Below are 19,844 nucleotides of genomic sequence, written 5' to 3'. Positions count from 1 at the left end.
TCTGTGTCCAACACATTGAAGTCACGAGTTTCCCTAAAGAATGCTACATATAAAGCGGTCTCATTCTGTCACGCATGAGTAAGGTGTTTTGAAGAGAAGAATAACCGGATAGAGCTGAGCCTGTGGTTTGGGATACAAAGACGATAGAGGTTAGAGGCGATCACGATAATTCGCCGTCGGCACTGCAATACCTCGTCGCGAATTATTCCTTGTGTATTTTTAAACGGGGAAGTATTTGCCTGTACGTAATCAAGTGAAAGTATTTTCCAGATCAGGCCAACGGGAGGAAGGGAGTCGACAAAAAACCTATAAATTAAGCGAATGTTTGCAGAACGGTCGAACGAGTTAGTATCTTATTGGAAGATATCGTCTTTGTGAGAGAAACGACAACTTTATCCGAGCACTTTAGCAGCGTTAGCTGGACTTGTGATATAGTTTTGAAAGTTAGTGGACGCATTTGCCTTCGCTGATTATTTTTTGGACAATCAATGGCTTCTCCTGAGCCTTCTGTGAGCGACATCGATGCTTCTGGGGACAACGATATCGAACTGTCTCCCCTCTTAGATATGCAAAACTCGGAGGAAAAGGTAAACAACGAAAAGGCACCGCAAACAGAGGTTGACGTGGGCGACCCTCATCAATGCAGCGTGCCAAGTGGTGGCATTTTGAGACAAAAGCTCTTAGAAGACAGGAATGAAAAGGGGACGCGGGAAGTAGAGCTAATCAAAGTGGGTCGAGAGCAGGAAGCGGCAGAAAAAAATGATTGGAGAAACGTTGTTTCCATGGAAACGTTGAGTTTTCGTCATCATCAGAAGACGGAACGCACTCCGGGCTGTGGTATAAACGGGCATGCGGAACTTCCATGGTTAGAACGACAGCAGCTGCTGGTGCAGTATTCTGGACCTGTTCACAGTCTCCCCCGGATCACCGCCATGCCACCGCTGACACCAGCGTCACTATTTGTAGCGAAAAGAAGAATTCACAGTGAACGTAGCCCGTGGAAGACACCGCGCCGTGTCTACACCAACACAAGAGAGAGATGGCGACAACAAAATGTGAATATGGCTTTTAATGAACTTAGGAAACTTTTGCCAACGCATCCGATTGACAAGAGACTTAGTAAGAACGAAATTTTACGGCTTGCAATGAAATACATAAACTTTCTAGCCAAGTTGCTCGACGATCAGGCAAGGGGGCGCTACGACAACGAAGAATATGCTTCACTGCACGAACATAGTGACGACGACAGAGAGTTTACTCCACACAGTCGAAGTACGAATGAAGATGAAGTAACTTATGCTGGAATACAGCGACACGGATTTGAAGTGTCCAAATTAGAATTAAGTGATGACGACAAGAGTGTACATGTGTCATCGGTTTCATCGCCTAGCGTTTCAAGTTGCAGCCAAGACAGCGGTAGCAGCGTTAATGGTGACCTCGAAAACAGTAGTGGCATCAATAATGACGCTTTTGCCGTTAACTAGTGATTCATCAGAGGAACCAATCGCGGCCGTAACTCGCTCCAAGCATCCAATATAGTTAACGTTACAGTCTACAGCGAGTTAAGTGACAATGTACGATCGCACTGCGTGAATGCACTGGAACCCAGCCAGCCCAGTTGACATTGGGTCAGGAAAGCTGATAGACAGACACACGACACATTACAGCATACAAGGAAGGTGAACTTGCAACTTTCTTGGTGTTGAGTCGGCCGGGAATCCCTTTCTTTTCTTGTGACGTCTGTAATCTTGGCCTCTGGCTGCAAAACAAGGAAACGCTGACTATTTTTCGTCAATCGCATTAATTTATATTTCCCTGCCGTGAATTTATAGTCAATTCATGCTTAGTTGTGTCTTGACTTAGATTCATGACTTAACACAGGGAAAAGTTTTGTCCATTAGTGATAGAGGTAGTCAGCAGCAATCACCGATACTTAGTTATTACTTCGGAGCTTTAGACAGAGACAAATGTCAACGATATACACTTCAACTTTACAAAGCATGCTTTATAAGTTTAATTGCCTTTTTATCCAGAGTGACTGTAGATTTAGATTTCAAAATCTCTCAATATTCTACACTGACGTTTGCAAAGATCGTTTCCTGTCACTCTTGTGTTATGTTCAAGTGTTGTCATACCCACTTCATAGGACAAGTATCCAAGGACCGTTTGATAGACATATTCGACACAATTTCTTATGGCGTACTATTTAATGAAAATTCTCATTGTTTTGTTGAAAAGTATTTTTAATATTTTTAAGTGTGACATAATTAGCTGACTGGTCAAGCGTTTGTACGTAACGTAATTTTGTTTACGTGTTCTTGTACGACAGAAAGGTCTTTCCATTCAAAACTGTCGGCAACGCGCCAACGGAAATGCAGGACATTTAATGCTGTAAATAATTCGAAATTTTAATACATGTTGTCTTTTGTCAAGCAGAATATTATAAACTAAGCTCTATTATGGAACGTTTGAGGCAGATCAATGATTCAGGGCAGTATTTAGAGCTAAGTTTGCAAACGAATCATAATTTCCGGTTTACTGAAGAGTTGACAGCGCTATTATGGGGAGAAACATTTGATTTCTGGGATAGGGATGGTTATGACATTGTATAGGGTTCTATAGGTGTCATACTTATCAAAAGGGAAAGCAGAGAAACCTATGTTCTTCTTTAATTGTTATTATGTCATGGGCAAGGCCCTATACATCACTGTATTTTAGGCGTTGTGTTTTATTTTAAAAGCACAGTTCATCCTTGTGTGCACAATCCTTTGTCGTGCTGTACGATGAAATAAAAGTTTTATTGAAATACAATCATTTGTGTAGTTGTGACGCGCAAATAAAAATATCTGACGCGCAAATAAAAATATCTGAATATAATGAAATGTATCACGAGACTGACCTGGCTTAATGACACAGTGTCTGTCCAATTTGTTATATGTTTAAATAGGTTTAACAATCTAAAATATATTCAAGCTAGCCAGTCTGTTCTACATTTTCCAGATTCAGATTGACATGCATTTAACACTGGTTTTTTTGTGAGTAGCGTGGCCACGTCAGAAATACTGAGACATGGTCTTGCCACCGATCACGAAAAAGGAAACTATTTATTATCATTCTTTGATTTCAAAACTAAGGTGACACTCCACCGTGACTGACTTTGCCGCCCCCAGTTATAAAAAATGAATGTCCCTAACAACGATAAAGGAAAATGATGTTAGAAATGCCAGGAGGCGAGCGACTATGATGAATGAACTTTTCAGAAGTTGTTTGTGAGTTTTAATTTCTTAGACTTTCGCTTCCACTACAGATACATCGCGAAGCTCACTATTTGAGAGTTTCCGAGTTGGTATTGATGGCTTCATATTTGTTTGGTCTATCCTTGAAATATCGCTTCTAAATACCGGCACTTTCATGATCTATCCATAGGTCCTCCTTGTTTATCATCATGAAGAATCTACTGCAACGGATTAATCGGCAGATACTGTTGTAATAAACAGCGCATGGAGTTACAATACTTCCAGTACGTTGTCAGTGTTGAATACTTCCAGCACGTTGTCTGTGTCGAAGGCCAAACTATCGAAAGGGAGAGCTGACATGTTGTTGTCATGTATTATTAATAGAAACCAGCAGTTAAAACAGCAATTGCATTGCTGTGTCAAAAAGATAGGCCAGATAGTAACAATATAAATTTAATATAGCTAGAGTACTATTATTTTTAAAGTGGAGATAAAATTGATGGCAATACTTCACAGATGAAGATCACCTCGCTGTCAATGTGTAATGTCAGAAACACAGTAAACTCAAGACTCAAGAGCAGAAATAACGTGACTTGCTAACCACTGACACCTGTCACAGGCACCGCCGTAGTTGACTGCGCTTAAGGGCCGTCAACTACGGCAGTGCCCATGTCACCTTTTATGTACACAGCCTACCGCCCAGTTGGGGCGTCCGAGTACCGGGACAAACAACGTTAACACAGGTCATCAGGTCACTGGGGGAGGGGGCGTACTCACATGCTCGGGGATTCCCCGATGGGATTTCCGAACAGTCATTTTACTGTCCAAATCTGCGTGCATAGTCACATGGTTAGGCTGCAGCTTACTCTGACTTCATTTCCTGAATACAAGTCTCTGACAAAGATATACCATAGTTATAAGTTTACCTCGATCATTTGCGGAGGGACCGTGGTTTTACGTGAAAATAGAGACAAATGTGACAAATAAAGAGCAAATGGTTGATATTATGTTTAAAACAGATCAGACAATTTTTATCTTGCAAAAAGACCACTGTAAATTTACGTTTTAATTATCCTGACTAGTTAAGGGAGCCTTCAGTAATTACAAGTGGGGTTGGGCCGGGGTGAATTGGAGGGAGGGTCACTTTTCAGAAAACTGTCCAAGGGGAGGGTCAAAAACCTATCTTTTGGGTCACTTTTAGCAGAAGATGATTTTACGGCCAAACCTTTGAATGTAATTTTGATATTTCCTCAATAGGAAATCATCGACTAAATACATTGATTCTTTTAAATACATACACATTAACAACAAGCTTCACAAGCAAAGAAGATGCAGTGTTATCCTACATTGAACACCTTGGACAGTTCAAACTGATGGAAGACAGGACACTTAAAACATGTGGGACAGATAGCAAAGTGTATATCAATTATCAAATGTCTATAAATGCTCAGATATTGTCAATTTTATTTTTTATATTGGAAAAAAATTGTTCATAGTTCTCTCATAGCTTACCATATCTAATGAAATCAATATTTCGGTCAAATTCCAAAATCCAATTTCTTGCACATACCTCCACTTATTAATCAACCTAGTTTAATCAAATACATTAGTATTAATAATCAATAGTACATAAATACAAGGATTTCCCTAATTTTGTATTGGAAAAAAACTATTCATAGTTTCCTCGTAGACTACCATGTATAGTGAATCAACATTCTGGTGAAATTTCAAAATCCAATTTCTTGTACACACATGGCAATCATGCATGTTTTACTTCCCACTTCAAGCAAGGACATTTACATATATCATCAAACATGTATAAAAGTACAGATATAGCTTGTTTTGAGGGGGGAAATTGTCAATAGTTTGCCTGATAGACTCCCATGTATTAATATTTAATATTTTCGGGTGAAGCACTGTATCAGCCACATCTTGCCTTCTTTCAGTTGCGCATAATATGGTGACCCTCCCGCAAATGTATGGTCCTCAAATAATGCTGCGTGATAAATTGCGACCTTCCCTCCCAAAACGTCAGTCTCTCCCTGTAATTTCTGTTTCTATCATACACAACAATTAAACTAATTGTTATGTAAATTAGCTCATACTGGTTCAGTTATTCCTGGGGAGAATACTTCAGTGATTGGTTGGAGGGTCAAGTTATAGAATGTCGGACAAGGGGGGTGACAATTAGACAAGAGGTTAGAGGGAGGGTCACATCTACAGTACAGGTGCGCACGAAATTTCCCCGGCCCACCTCCTGTAAGTACTGAAGGCTCCCTAGAGTCAACATTTAACCATTTAGGTTAATGAACTTAGGCAATCCCTAGTTGACTTAGATAACGGAAGCCTTGGAACTCCTTCAGAAGAGAGAGAGAGAGAGAGAGAGAGAGAGAGAGAGAGAGAGAGAGAGAGAGAGAGAGAGAGAGAGAGAGAGAGATTACATATTCCGGTATTTCCCTTCTCTGATCAACGTAAATCCAATATGGACACCATAGAGTGGTATTTTAACCGTAAATAGATGAATAAAACTCATGTCGTCCGCCCGGTCCTTTATTTTCGAACTCAAACTGTCATAAGCTTGTCTTCCAGTGCCCTTCTCCATTGAAATTAAATAGGCCAATCAAATATAAAATAAAGAATTTCGGATATTCTCTTTTTAAATAAGGTTCCACGATGACAAGAGGTTATGGCATGCATGCACTTATGTTTACCCGAAACCGAAACTAAATGCTACGATTTACTGTAGAGGCCCTAAGGGAACGAGCACAATCCGGGGGGGGGGATGTTTCGCATATTCCCTCCACAACGTTAGCTAAATTTTTCAAAGCGCCATCTGTCGACAAGGAAATGTTTGGAGGCCTCTCCAATATGAAACTGAAGAACCGACGGCGTCATCTTATCCCATAAGCGCCAATTAGGGACCGTTCAGTTTTTACAGCCGGGGGGGGGGCGGCAAAATCTTGTCGCCGGTGTTCAAAAAAATATAGACCCCCTGCATTTTTCATGAAAAACAGATGACCCCCTTTGTCAGACGAAAAAATTTGATGACCCCCCTCCCCCCGCTGAAAAATAACCCAAACCCATATATCAAATTTACCCGCACGGTTTGGATTTGAACTCCGGTACGCGGCGCATTTTATTCGTGTGGCAGAGATGCCAGTGCACAAACTTCTCAGCCACATCTATGCAATCGTCTGTTAATTAGGACGACTGTAAGGCAATTTTTAACTTCATTTCCATAGACAACTTATGTCCATGGACATTGCATGAAGTAAACCTTATTGGAGTGGGCCGCCAAAGGCATCTGCCCATTAAGAGGGTCATGAGTAATACATAAAGTCAATTTTTTGTAGTGGGCCGCCAAAGACGGCCCGCCGGTAAAGAGGGTTGATCATCGCCATGGCATAAAGTGCACTTTATTGTAGGTATTATGTTTTTGAAAATGTGGTGACCACCCCTTTCGTATTAGTGAAAAAGCAATGACCCCGCCCCCCCCCCCTTCGCGGATTCCAAAATTACGGTGACCCCCCCCTAGATTTTGCCGGCCCACCCCGGCCGTAAAAACTGAACGGTCCCTTAGCAGTGTGCTATCTGTCTATCACTGTATCGATGCATGTATTTATTTAATTATTATTTATTTATTTACCTATATCTATTTCTATCTGTATGTATGTCTGTCTGTTTGTTTGTCTTCCTCTTTGTCTTTCTGTCTGTCTGACATAATGTATGTATGTATATGTATGTATGTATGTATGTATGTATGTATGTATGTATGTATGTATGTATGTATGTATGTATGTATGTATGTATAAAGTCGCATAAATTTGTAAAGGTGTATTAACTGATTTGCCTGAACGTTCTTTCCCTTTTCATTGTCTGCCTTTAAGGTAGAACGCACCTCGGGGACAGATATTCGGGCCTTCAAATTTTATCAATTTTCTTCTGACCCACCACTTGTGGGGGCTCATTTTGAAGCTCTTGGTGAAAGAAAAGTTTTCACCGTCTTAATTTTTCGAAAATCGAAAATTTTATTTTTTCCCATAGAGTTAACACAGGGATGGCGGCCATTTTGAATTTCAAATATGGAGAAATCGCAAGTTATTTGTCTCTCTAGTACCAAAGTTTGCACGGTGACCCCTGATTTTTATTCTTGCTTCGGTAAGAGAATGGTTTAAAGTTTCACTGAGGAAAGTTTGAGCAAAAGTTTAAGTCTTTCACTTTCGAGGTGCATATTACCTTAAAGTACACCGATGATCGACAACCGTTGCTGTCATTTCTCATGCCAACACTTTCAGTCAGCATTTATAGTGTTCACAAGTACAAATTATTTATGATCTTTCGAAGTCATTGTATCGCAGTTGTTTCATTGAATACACTCAGAAGACTGGTTTATGAAAGAATTGTTTTATGTCCTATTCAGAGTGATTTGTGCATTGGGTATAAAGGTGGAGGCCTCCCTCACAGAACTCTAGAATTTTCAAGCCCCCCCTCTGAACACGCAGTTTATTCTTACCCCTCCCCCGTTTTCTTTTCCGCCCCGGTCGTTAGACCGAATTGCAGTAATTTTGCTCGTTCCTAAATTGTTTGAATGAGTAGCTATCGAGCTTCACTCTCTCAGCGTGAAAGTAGGGGGCCCGTCACAATTTTTCACTTGATCTCAAACTGTAATCCCGTGTCCAGAATATGCTTTAGGCCTTCTGCACCACGGAGAGATGGTGATTGCATCAATGACTTCCTTTTGTATACTATCAAGTCAGGGATAGTATCAATTTCGGGGGAGGCGGTCGGGGGGGGGGGGGGTGCCGCCCAAATTGAAAACATCCACCCATGTACGGTATATGCCAACAATTGGCACTGTCGTTTATGAATCGATACAAAGTTGAGGAATTTTCACCTTTATTCAACTTTATTCTATTGCATGTGAAGGTTGTCCTAAAGCGTGAGACATATGTTTTGTTATCGACCCATGCTTAGTTTTTTTCTGATGAAAATTCGACCAATGTTTGGTCTCTTTTCGTCAAAAAGTGACCCATTCGGGCGGCACATACCTGTACACCTTTCTACGGGAGTATTCCCCACCCCCACCCCTGCGTAAAGCTTATCAATTTGCCAGAACAAAGGAGACCCTCAGTAGCCTACTCCAGCAACTCCCACTGAAGTCTGAAGGAGAAAAGCGCATCAGTCAAAACAAGTGAACCCCCCTACCCATAGTACCAAAAAATTGATGACCCCCCTTTCAAGATGACAAAAATTTAATGACCACCACCTGCTTGAGTAAAGCTGCACACACAACACCTCGGGGGGGATGGTGTGATAGAATCCAAAAAAAAAGAGCTTAGATTTTTTCAAATAACCCTCCTACAATCTCACAAGGTGTTAAAGCTCAGATTTCCCCTTATGGCTTGCTATAATTTTGAAATTACCCCTCAAAGGGGTTGGAAAGAAATTACTGGTGGATCGCAATATTTTTGCGCAAGCGTGTGTGTACAAAATTTTGATATTTGGATTTAATTAAAAATCAGCTGTTGATAATGTTGATTCACTATACATGGTATACATATATTTTCTCATACATGTATGAGAAATTTATGTAATACTTTTTCAATGCAAAACTATATCTATGCATTTATAGATATTTGATAATTTACATAAACGTACTTAAATGACATAGGGTTGTTACAACTGGCATGTGGACAAAAAGTTTGACCTCAGAATTTCACCAAATATGTTCATCCACTATACATGGGAGTCAATGCTAAAATTGTGAATAATTTTTTTTCCAATGAAAATTTTAACTTGGTATACTTGTGCATATACAGACGTTCAATAATTAACATAATTGTACTTGTTTTGAATATGATGGTTAAAGGTGCATATTATGTGTACAAGAAAACTGATTATGGAATTTCACTGAAAATGTTCATCCACTATTCATGGGAGTCTATGAGGAAAGTATGAATAATTTTTTTCCAATACAAAAATAGGTTAACCCATGTATTTATGTACTCTCGATTATTGATATCAATGTACTTGATGAGATTAGGGTGGTAACAAATGGATGTGTTCGCCAGAAATTGGATTTTGGAATTATACCACAAGTAGATTCACTGTACATGGGCGTCTATGAGGAAAATATGAATAATTTTTTTCCAATACAAAACTATCAAAATCTGTATATTTATAGACATTTGATAATTCATTTTAAAGTACTTAGTTAGCCTAGGATGGTTAAATGTTGATATGTGTGCAAGAAATAGGATTTTGGAATTTCACCGAAATGTTGATTCATTATACATTGGAGTCTATGAGAAAACTAAGAATAATTTTTTTACAATGCTAAACTAAATTAATTTGTACTTTTACAAGTGTTTGATAATTGATACAAATGTACTTGATTCAAATAAGGTATTTAAAAGTTCAGATTTTGACAACAATTATGATATTGGAATTTCACCTAAAAGTATTATTTAACTTTTCATGGTACTAGTAGTCTCAGTACAGGTAACTGTTAAATAATTTCCCTGACAAAACGTGCTCTCTAATATGTAAGTAATAGGTATTGTTCATTGCGCTCAGTGCAGTGAGCTTGATTTACAATAAGACAAGCCTCAGATTTGTCAAGTTAAGATGTTCATGTGACGGATAATTATACTTTTGTTCAGATTTACAGGTGAATGAAATCATGCAATGAATCATTTTTATCTCCCAGAATATTTCTGAACACTGAAACTGCTTTTTGACGGGACGGATACTTATGAAAATTAAGTGACCCCCTCTGAGTTGTTTGAAAAAAACATGACCCCCCCCCCTTTGCAGTTTTCAAATTTGAGGTGGCCCACCCCCGGCCATAATAACTGAACGCTCCCTAAGGCGTTTCTCAATACATAAATCCTGCTGCTGTCTCGAGAGGCATGTGGCTCAGAGATACTCGGATCTCTTTGTAGAGCGCCCTCAACTATAATGTTTTGTATTCAATAAAGATGGCGGCCTTGTTTTGATATTTGGAGGGAAAACGGCTCCTGATTGCGGCGATTCCCGAGCATCAGATACTTTGCTGCAGGGATCTCCGTCATATTTGCGCCGATACGGTTACAGAAATCTCTTACACCGCGATTACCGGATCATTCTGACGTGAAATAATCGATGCAACAATGTCTAGCCGACAAAGCAAGAGAAAGCGTCCCTCGACTGACTGTCAGGACGACACCGAATCGTACTCATCAAGGAAATCGGCAAAGAAAGCGAAGAAGACTATAGATTCAGTTAGTAGTAAGTAAAACGGGATATTGAATGCTCTACATTACTGAAGTATCCACATCTATAAAACACCAGCTTGTTCGGAAATATTGTTTCTGTCGCTCCATGCATAAAACATTGCCCGCTTGTCATAGCGCCCTCACTGACTGCCACCAAAGGTGATACTGACCTTATATCTTGGTCATTTACGAAAATTCAGACCCAGTATTTGGCTGTAAAGGGTTGAGTTATTGTACATCGAGGAAATAGGAACATTGGCTGTGTTCCTGTGCCGTGGTAAATTAAAAAAAGACCGTCTCTTTTCGGTCCAGAGCAGGGGTCATCACATGATGTTTTGAGTCACTAGTAGTAGAAGAGTGAGTAAAGATTAGCTGCAAAATTGTAGCTCTACGTTGAGGCGGTCGGTGAGATTTGGTTTTTGCGACATCGCTCACCAGTAGAGCTACAATGCCGAAAGCCCTGTAGCATACAAAATAAGCGCGCAACACATGGCGCAGCATTTTCATGTAAAATCCCACATATTTACTGCATTTGGTCGTACCGATTTATCACTACTGAAGACTAAACACTATACTACACTAACCTTGTCGTTTATGGGGTTTGGTATTAGCACAGACACGTCGATCGTGTTCCATAAACATTGAGCGTGTTTCTGGGAGCTGCCATTACCGGAAGTTGGTAATGGCGGCTCTAAGAAATGTTTTTGAAACGTGATCGACGTATTTGAACAAATACCAATTAAACCCCATACACGACAAGGTTAGTGTAGTATAGTGTTTAATCTTCAGTAGTGATAAATCAATATGACCAAATGCAGTAAATATATGGGATTTTACATCAAAATACCGTGCCATGTGCAGCGTGCTTATTTTGTATGCTTCAGGGCCTTCGTCATAGTAGCTCTACTGGTGAGCGAGGTCGCAAAAACCAAAACTCACCGACCGCCCAACCGTAGAGCTATAATTTTGCAGCTAAGTAAAGATCAGTGCTTGCTTGAGGAGGCAAACCTCTCTACCTCCTTGGTACTTGTTACTAACAATAAAGAAGTCATGTTCAATCTTTAATTTTCAAACAGTGTAAATGGAAACAACTCATTTTCTTTGAATCACACAGTTCAACCAATCAATATATCGTGACTGGACTTTGCTTATGTACAATAGCGTTGATTGCAAATGACATAATTTTTTTTTTCATATATGCAGGAATAAATGTTTGTGTACATTTTTCACAAGAACAACAAAAATAAAACCCTCTAGTGTTACAATAGATTCTAAAGGTCACACTAATTCATGGCTAAACCTCAAACTACAAGCTGCAACAACAACAATCATGCATGCAATAACAAAATTTGTCAGAATTTCAAGCAGTTGTGTCCGATGTTGTGCTTGTGCAGCTATATTTAGTAGCAAACCTGAAATCGTGATCAGTGCTATTCATTACTTTAATTTTTTAATGGCATTCTACCCACATTGGGAAATATTGTCTGTCTTTTGTACTAATGTTAGAAATTAACCCACAGAAGGTGTCTCTTTTTCCATTAGAGTTCTGTTCTATGACTATATTTTTCCAAAAACACCTCATCAAAATCTCATCATGCAGTCATCTACTCTCATTTGATTTTGTAGACATTGGCAGTGTATCATATGACTCAAGTGACGATAACTCTGATTGGCTGACGTATGATCACAGTATCAATAGACCAAGCAGAGTCCGGAAAAAATCTGCCAAATTATTGGAAGCAGAAGAAGAGGTAGACCTTGAGATTGCAGAGTATCCAGATATTTCTAAGGCCTCAAATAAAAGGGACAAAAATGGGAAACGTGGAATCGGCAGGGAAGAGGATTATCCTGCATACAATCCAGGGCCTTTGCCAGAATTGAAAATCAGCATTGGCAAAGACAAAGATGAAAAGGGGAACAATCGCAAATCTAAGGACAAAAAGAAAAAACCTAGTGAAGGAATGTCTGGAGTCAGTCAGATGTACTTGCCGGTTGAGACCATGCCAGAATCCAAACACAAAAGCTCATCAAAAAAGAGCAAGAAAAATATTCCTGCACCATTGGAGGGCTATCCAGAAAGTCCGGTGAAGGACAAAGACAGTGGAATTAAGCTTAAATTAATCCTTTCTCCAAAGGAAAAGGAAAAATCTGAGCCTTTTTATTCCATCAGTTCACCTGAGGCAGAGTTTTCTCCAGCATGTGTTCTGGAAAAGGAGAAAAAGAAGAAGAAAAGGAAGGAAAAGGAGTTGGTTAAGACCAAGGAAAAGGAATCAGTCAAAACAAAATTGACATTTCATTCAGACGGCAATCAACAGAGTAACTTGTTCCAAATGGAATCAGCTGAGGCTAAAAAGAACAAAAGAAAAAAAAAGAAATACAGTGATGTTGAAGAGAATCTTGAATTTGCAGCAGATGTCACTGTTGATGCCGGAGATAAACCTGCCAAGAAGAAGAAGAAGAAAGTACATGCTGAACACACTGAAGTGATGGAGAGAGAGAAAATTGTTCCAGGAGAAATTGCAATGTTTGAGGAGACAGTGCCTCCGCTTGTCAGTGAGGAAAAAACTCACAAGGAAAAGAAGAAAAAGCAAAAGAAGGACAAGAAAGAGAAAGACAAGAGGGACAAAAAAGATAAATCCAAAGAAAGAAGTAAAGACAAGATGAAAATCAAATTGAAAGTTCCTGAAGATGAAGAGACTGTTGTGGTTGAGAGTGACGCTTTAATGCAAGTGATAGATGTACGTGATGATAGCGGGAGTCCAGCCTTTCAATTCTCAGATTCCATGGAAGAGAGCAAAACAAGCAGAGAAGAAATAGACAAGCAGAAGAAGTTGTCTAAACCTAAAGAAAAGAAAGAAAAAAAGGACACAAAGACTAAAGGAAGCAAGAAAGACAAAGGCAGGAAAGACAAGAAGGAAAAGGTTAGCTTTGGATTCAGATTTGTTGCTAAACACTGTTTTCAAATTGCGTCAAAACAACTTTAAAGTTTTTGAAACTAAACATTGCTGAGTTTTCTCTCAAAAGTCACACCTTCAAAAATTTGTCTCCAGTGTTACAAATATTTTGATGTGCTGTGCAAATTTCTTTAATAAGGCTTTGAGTCATTTGTAATGCATTTTGTCATTTTCTTGACCCAAAGTGAACGTACATCCTGGTACTTTGACCAGTGTGAATCAACAAGTTGAACTGTAGACGCTTGAATGTCTATGGTATGACTATAGACCTGTGAATGTCTATGGATGAACTATAGACCTAAAATGCTATTGTTGGACGGAACATTCTGCAACAGCCAATCATATTCACTAAATTCTCTCTTCAAGAGTAAATGTTTTTTTGAGTTAAATAATAACTATTAATTATACACATCACTGTAAAAAAACAGGATGTGATGTTTGGTGATGCTGATGAAAATTGCTCATTAAAATGTTTAATGAAAAAACAATGCAAGCCCATCAACAGAGCCTAGCATACATTCAGAACAGTGGAAATCGTGAGGGTATGACATGATATACATGTACGGTACACCTGGTATTGTCAAAAGTCACTGAACAAGGGTTTTTATTTCATGGCTATTGTGACAGCATCTTATCCAAGCATAACTACAACCTATTCTCAAATAAATCTTATCAGATCATTTCATTAAATAACTTTAACTTTGTTCTGATCTTCTGTATTCTTCTCCTTAAATTTTTGAGATAGTTTTTACAGATATTGCAAACCTAGATAATCTCACTTAGAAGTTAGTTTGTACCAGTATTGCCAAACTTGGACACTTTCACAATTATTTGCCAGCTTCTTCTGCTGTAAAGCTTTACAATTTCAGTAATGTGTAGTCTTGTTTTGAGATCTGATTTGCCAGCCAAGTTTCACCATGTAATATCTTGTTAGACCATAGATATACATGGACAGATGTACATCAGTGTATTGAAGCTGTGTAATAAAGAAGGGGTTGTTGATATGTTTGTACCAGGTAGTCATCTGTTCAAAAGCCTAGACCATATCAGAATATTTTGCAAGGCTTTTCTTTTTATTCTGTTTGCAGAGTAAAAAACCACTATCAGCATACATGCTTTGGTGTAACCACAACAGATCCAAATTAGTTGCTGACAATCCCGGCATTGGTAAGGATTAATTTATTTGAGTGTAAAACTGAATTTCAAAAATACATTGAAATTCATTGATTTCGCCAACAATGTTGCAGCAGTGTTGAAGATCATTGACAAGTTCTCTTTTGTATCTAGTTATCTTTGAAAATAATTTAACAAGTATAATGCCTTGTGACTCCAAGTGAAGACCATTTTGTCTGTGTTTATAACTAGATTTTATTCATTTTTAAAATGAAAAGCAGTTTCCATGTCATTACTGAATTTGACAGCACACAGAGAAGTATTTATGACCTTGCAACCTGGGCTTGTCATTGATGTACTGGTAGGATTAACAAAACTGGTAATTTGTGAATAATAATGGTTTCAACTTGTCATGAACTTTAGGAAGTGACAATTTTTATGTGCTCCAGAAGTTTTGCAAATCATTGACCTCTAACAAAAGAGGGTCTTTGGCTAAAATGTCCCAAATTGGTTGAACACAGAACCAGGTTTTCATTTAAGGTACTATGCACCTCGAAAGTGAAAGACTTAAACTTTTGCTCTAACTTTCCTCAAGGAATCTTTCAATCATTCTCTTTCCAAATCAAGAATAAAAATAGGGGGTCACCGTGCAAATTTTGGTACTAGAGAAACAAATTACCCAAGATTTACCGATATCAGAAATTCAAAATGGCCACCATCCCTATGTTAACTCTATGGAGAAAAATAAATATTTTCGAAATTCGAAAATCTAAGCCGGTGAAAAGTTTTCTTTCACCAAGAGCTTTAAAATGAACCTCCACATGTGGTATATCAGAAGAGAATTGTAAAAGTTTGAGAGTCCGAATGTCTGTCACCGAGGTGCGTTCTACCTTAAGGCTAACAGTGCAACATGGATGTTTGGCTTTAATGTTTGACCTCTCTGATTGCGACATTTGCAAATCTCAAATATCTTTCAGATTTCTCAACAATTAGCAAGAAGCTGGGAGCAATCTGGCAACAGCTCTCTGACAAAGAAAAGGGTAAATGGAAGCGAAAACAGCGACTACAGAAGAGCAAACACAAGAATGTTCCTAACCTTTCCAAAAATAAACATGAACTGAAGGACAAAGCAATAAAACCAAAGGCAGGAAGTCCAGTGAGGAAATCAAGTAGTCCACTTAGATGCAGTGAACCTAACACCCAACCCATTGATATGGCTGCCTATCTCAAATTGCTTGGAGAGTCCCTTAGCTTGGTTGGAAATAGACTTCAAGAGCATCAGGTATTACAGTAATTAATTTTGGCAATACATCATCAAAATTACTTTGTTTTTCACATCTAGAAATCCGCAACAGTCATAATTTGTAGTTACCCTGTTCTTTCTATGTTGTGCTGGATATTCAGTCTCTGTACAGTCTTCATGATTTACAGTACCATGGTGTTGTAGTTATGTTAAACTAATGATGAATTATTTTCCAGCAGTTAGAATATCAAGAAAGCTCATCTCTAGCTTCTCAAATAGTCATAACTAGCTTATGAAATTGTTTTATTTTTGGAAAAGAAAAGATTTCCAATCACTGATTGGTTAATTACATGTAGTTTTCTACCGTATAACGTTATGTTCTGCCCCTTTTCTTCCAATGTTCATCTTTATTGCATATTTTCAATCCACGGCATATTTTCAGTCCAAGGCATACATGTAGTTGCAGTCCATGGTATAGTTACAGTCCATGGCATAGTTACAGTCCATGGCATAGTTGCAGTCCATGGTATAGTTGCAGTCCATGGCATATCTGCATTTGAACACGGGCTAGCTAGTGAGTAGTATCCTGTCTACAGGAATTGCCAATAAAGTCCATTGATGTGTTTGATTTCAGGGTAACATTGAAGTGCATGGTAGCTTATCAGTCTTGCTTGACTCAACTCTGTGTGCTCTTGGACCGTTGTTGTGTTTGACATCACAGGTGAAGGAATTGGACGGCTGCCCACACAATACACAGGTGACACTTTAATAACACTGAACTAGTTCTGTTTTACTGATATTTAACAACCTTTCTACTTGTTCATCACTGCAAATTGGATGAATGAATCATGTCTACACTTTATAAAATTGTGAACATTTGTGTACAGCTGTTCTTATAGATGTGTAGTTTTGGATGTGTTACAATCACTATAACAGAAATACAATACGTAGTTGCAATCGAAAGGAGCAAAAAAGGCTTTTTCAGTATTTTAAAAAAATGTTAACAATGTATTTGTACAAGCTTGACTGAGGCCAAAGGCATATTGAAATCACAATTTTAGCTCCAAAATCAGAGATGTAGAGCTTAAGCCTGGCGCTAACAAGAGAAATTAGCTGAACAAAATTTCGTTCAAGACTGTTTGCTCAGCCATTTTACTCTTGTGTGTGGGCAATTTTTCATGAGTTTTTTCCTCTTAGTGCAACATATTGAACAAAATATTCAACATGTTTGATATTTTTGTCTCGTGAAGCAAAATTGTACTGTGATTTTCCTCACGTCTTTTTTACTAAAGAGCGCGTGAGGATATCACATTACAGTGCACAATAACTGCCCATAGCCTGGCATATACCATTGAAAACACTCTTGCATTTCCTTCAATACACAGCGAAGGCTGCTCTAAAATTAAAGAGATGAACCAATCCTTCATGTCTGCCATGTATATTTACAGCTTTTGCTCTGTATCGAAACACAAGCAAAAAATAATGTACAGCATATTCAGAAATTTGCTGCTGACATTCAAGTATCATAAATCTTCATCAGTATTCCCCAAATTAACCAACTGGACCACACCTTTTATGTAATTCTCTTACCAATAAAGAACACCTTTTATGTAATTCTCTTACCAATAAAGAACACAATGGAGATATATTGGCTGCTAGATTGCTTGTTGTCAATACTATAATACTATCCTCTTGACATTGCTGCTGTGACTTCAGTTATGTAGTATTCTAAAATATGAGATCAATGACATGAATCATGATAATCTACACATTCTGATATTGTGTAAAATTATTTTTATTTTTCAAGGTTTCTCTGCTGGATAACATTGCGTACATAATGCCTGGTTTGTGATGAATGACAATCGTTTACCCTTTCACAACCAAACTTTGGAATGACCTGCAGTGTTCTCTACAGAGTGGTCACATACATAGACTTTGCAATGGGGATGATAGCTACATGTATTTGAAAGATATCACTTGTGTTAGGAAAGACTTGACTTCTCAGTTGACACAAATTACTGTGCAGCGATTCTGTTTGTGCATATTCTTAAGTTTTATTGAGCATGGTAAGTTTCACAAACAGACATGTAATGAAGCTGACATAAAATATAGCCATGTAGAATTGTAAATATTTTCTGCTAGTTCCAACTGCTTTTTAATGTTTATCAGTGCCAACTGTTTCTGTTCTCGTTTCCCTCCCCTCTGTATCCATGATCTTCCCCCTTTAGCATCAGTGTCCTGCATAGTACAACTGGTATCAGCATTTTTGCTAAAGTTATGGAACACTGGTAACATTTCTGCTGTCTTTTATGACTGCATTGGTACACCAAGGGGAACCATGTAAAATGACTTGAGAACCCTGGTAACATTTACCTACTTACCGCCCTTAGCAAAAACACTGGGTATGTCTGTCTAAGTCTCTGTCCATACCCATCTTATTATTTAGCAGAATATTACCAAAACAATACAGAGGGTTGAATTCAAAGATCAGAAACACATGCTTTTGATACAGGAATGTATAGTTTATTGCTTTAAACTATACACACCTGTAAACTACAAAGAAATGCTTGGTTTAAAGAAAGTTCCAGCTAGGATATGGTGGCATAACTTAGAGCTTTACTGTAAGTGTTATTTTCTGTGATGATTCCCTTGTAAGATTGTACATTGAGTGAAAACATACATGTATTGATATTTCATTTCCATTCGCAAGCTAGGGAGTCACATCTGGATTATGAATTTGAATATCCCATATTACATAGCAGAGCTATCCGGTATTATATTATATCATGCTACCATGCGCCATTCTGATTGGACGAGAGCTCATTCCACTGATGCTAAAATACTGTTTTAGCACTGATAGCGGTGGTAAAACGGGCCCCTAACCAGCATTTTCGAAAATTGCCCGGTCGGTGCATTTGAACATACCTATCTAAACCATAGACCCTCAGGAAAATCATAAACAGTCCACTTTGTTTCAAAGACCGAAGACCGAATTTTGATTCACAGATAAAGTGTGGGTCTGTAACTCACCTCTTGGTGTAAATAAGTTGGGATACATGAAGAAAGACATCTCTGAGGCAGCACATTCGGGATGTAATGCACACAAATATTAGGGCAACATAGCGCACGGTGAACTTTGCTTGATGTTGCGGGAGTGGAGACGTAATATATCCTACCGCTCTTTAAAATGAAGATAGTATTCCTTCATACACAAATAAATTGACACTTCCTCACAGTAACGGTATGTCAGATATTCTTTACCAAAGTTTGGGCCGTAACAGACCGGGGTGTGTCCTAAAGGATGTAGACCAAGTTCAAAATAACAATGGGATGACTCCTGGCGATTGCAACGAAATTTGACATCAAATGCAACGAGCAGTGTCAGTGTCCAGCTATCCCTGCATCGGGAACACACTATGCACAACTGTTCATCACAGTTGCAGTCATCGCAAGTCTGGATTATTTCAAAACTGCTTGTTTTCTGGTACAATTAACGTTCAAATTATCCACCAAAAATAGATCCTGTAACTTCACTGTGTCACCTCTGAATGTTATGACAGTCGATGTATACCATATACCGGTACGCGTATGCAGCACAGAATGAGACAAATCTATTTTTAGTATGCCAAAAAAGCCAGGATTATTGTTCTTATGTAAATTTATGAAAATATTGTTACTTTTTTCTTTTGATTTGAACTCTTGACCCATTTTCTGTGTGACTGCAGCAGGTATTTTTTGACAAGTATAGTGTTCATGTTGCATGCGAATAAAATGCAATGTCGATATGAACGTAATGCGTATTTATCGTAGGATACTGTGTGCCTGTACGTAATCCCAACTTATAAAAATGCTCGGTCTCGGGCGCAGACTTTCCGACGTTCGATCTCTCAGACGTCCGTTTTCTGCATTGGGGACTTAGAGTGATGAAAATACCCAAGTAAGACAACAAAGACACACAAGTTGATAAGAGTATAATAGCAATAACCCCCTTCGCAGTTGGGTATACACTCAATTTTGGTACGATTCGCTCCATATAGCACTC

The 19,844-nt window shown here is 38.6% G+C and overlaps 2 protein-coding genes across 2 annotated transcripts; both read left to right on the top strand.

Annotated features, from left to right (window-relative positions):
- Nucleotides 1–13: 13 nt before the first annotated feature.
- Nucleotides 14–2,880, top strand: LOC139138129 (uncharacterized). Its single transcript, XM_070706357.1, has one exon. The coding sequence runs from the start codon at nt 489–491 to the stop codon at nt 1,482–1,484; it is 996 nt and encodes a 331-aa protein (XP_070562458.1). The 5' UTR covers nt 14–488; the 3' UTR covers nt 1,485–2,880.
- A 7,316-nt stretch (nt 2,881–10,196) lies between these two features.
- LOC139138128 (HMG domain-containing protein 4-like) lies at nt 10,197–19,585 on the top strand. The gene is made up of 6 exons (XM_070706356.1): nt 10,197–10,505; nt 12,119–13,413; nt 14,535–14,613; nt 15,537–15,841; nt 16,437–16,559; nt 17,610–19,585. Exons 1-6 carry the CDS (start codon nt 10,388–10,390, stop codon nt 17,652–17,654), a joined length of 1,965 nt encoding a protein of 654 aa, XP_070562457.1. The 5' UTR covers nt 10,197–10,387; the 3' UTR covers nt 17,655–19,585.
- The last annotated feature ends 259 nt before the right edge of the window (nt 19,586–19,844 follow it).

Source organism: Ptychodera flava, chromosome 8 (assembly GCF_041260155.1).
Source record: "Ptychodera flava strain L36383 chromosome 8, AS_Pfla_20210202, whole genome shotgun sequence".
In the NCBI taxonomy this organism is placed as follows: domain Eukaryota; kingdom Metazoa; phylum Hemichordata; class Enteropneusta; family Ptychoderidae; genus Ptychodera; species Ptychodera flava.
Note: the sequence above shows the minus strand (reverse complement) of the source record. Positions and strands in the feature narration are given on the sequence as shown.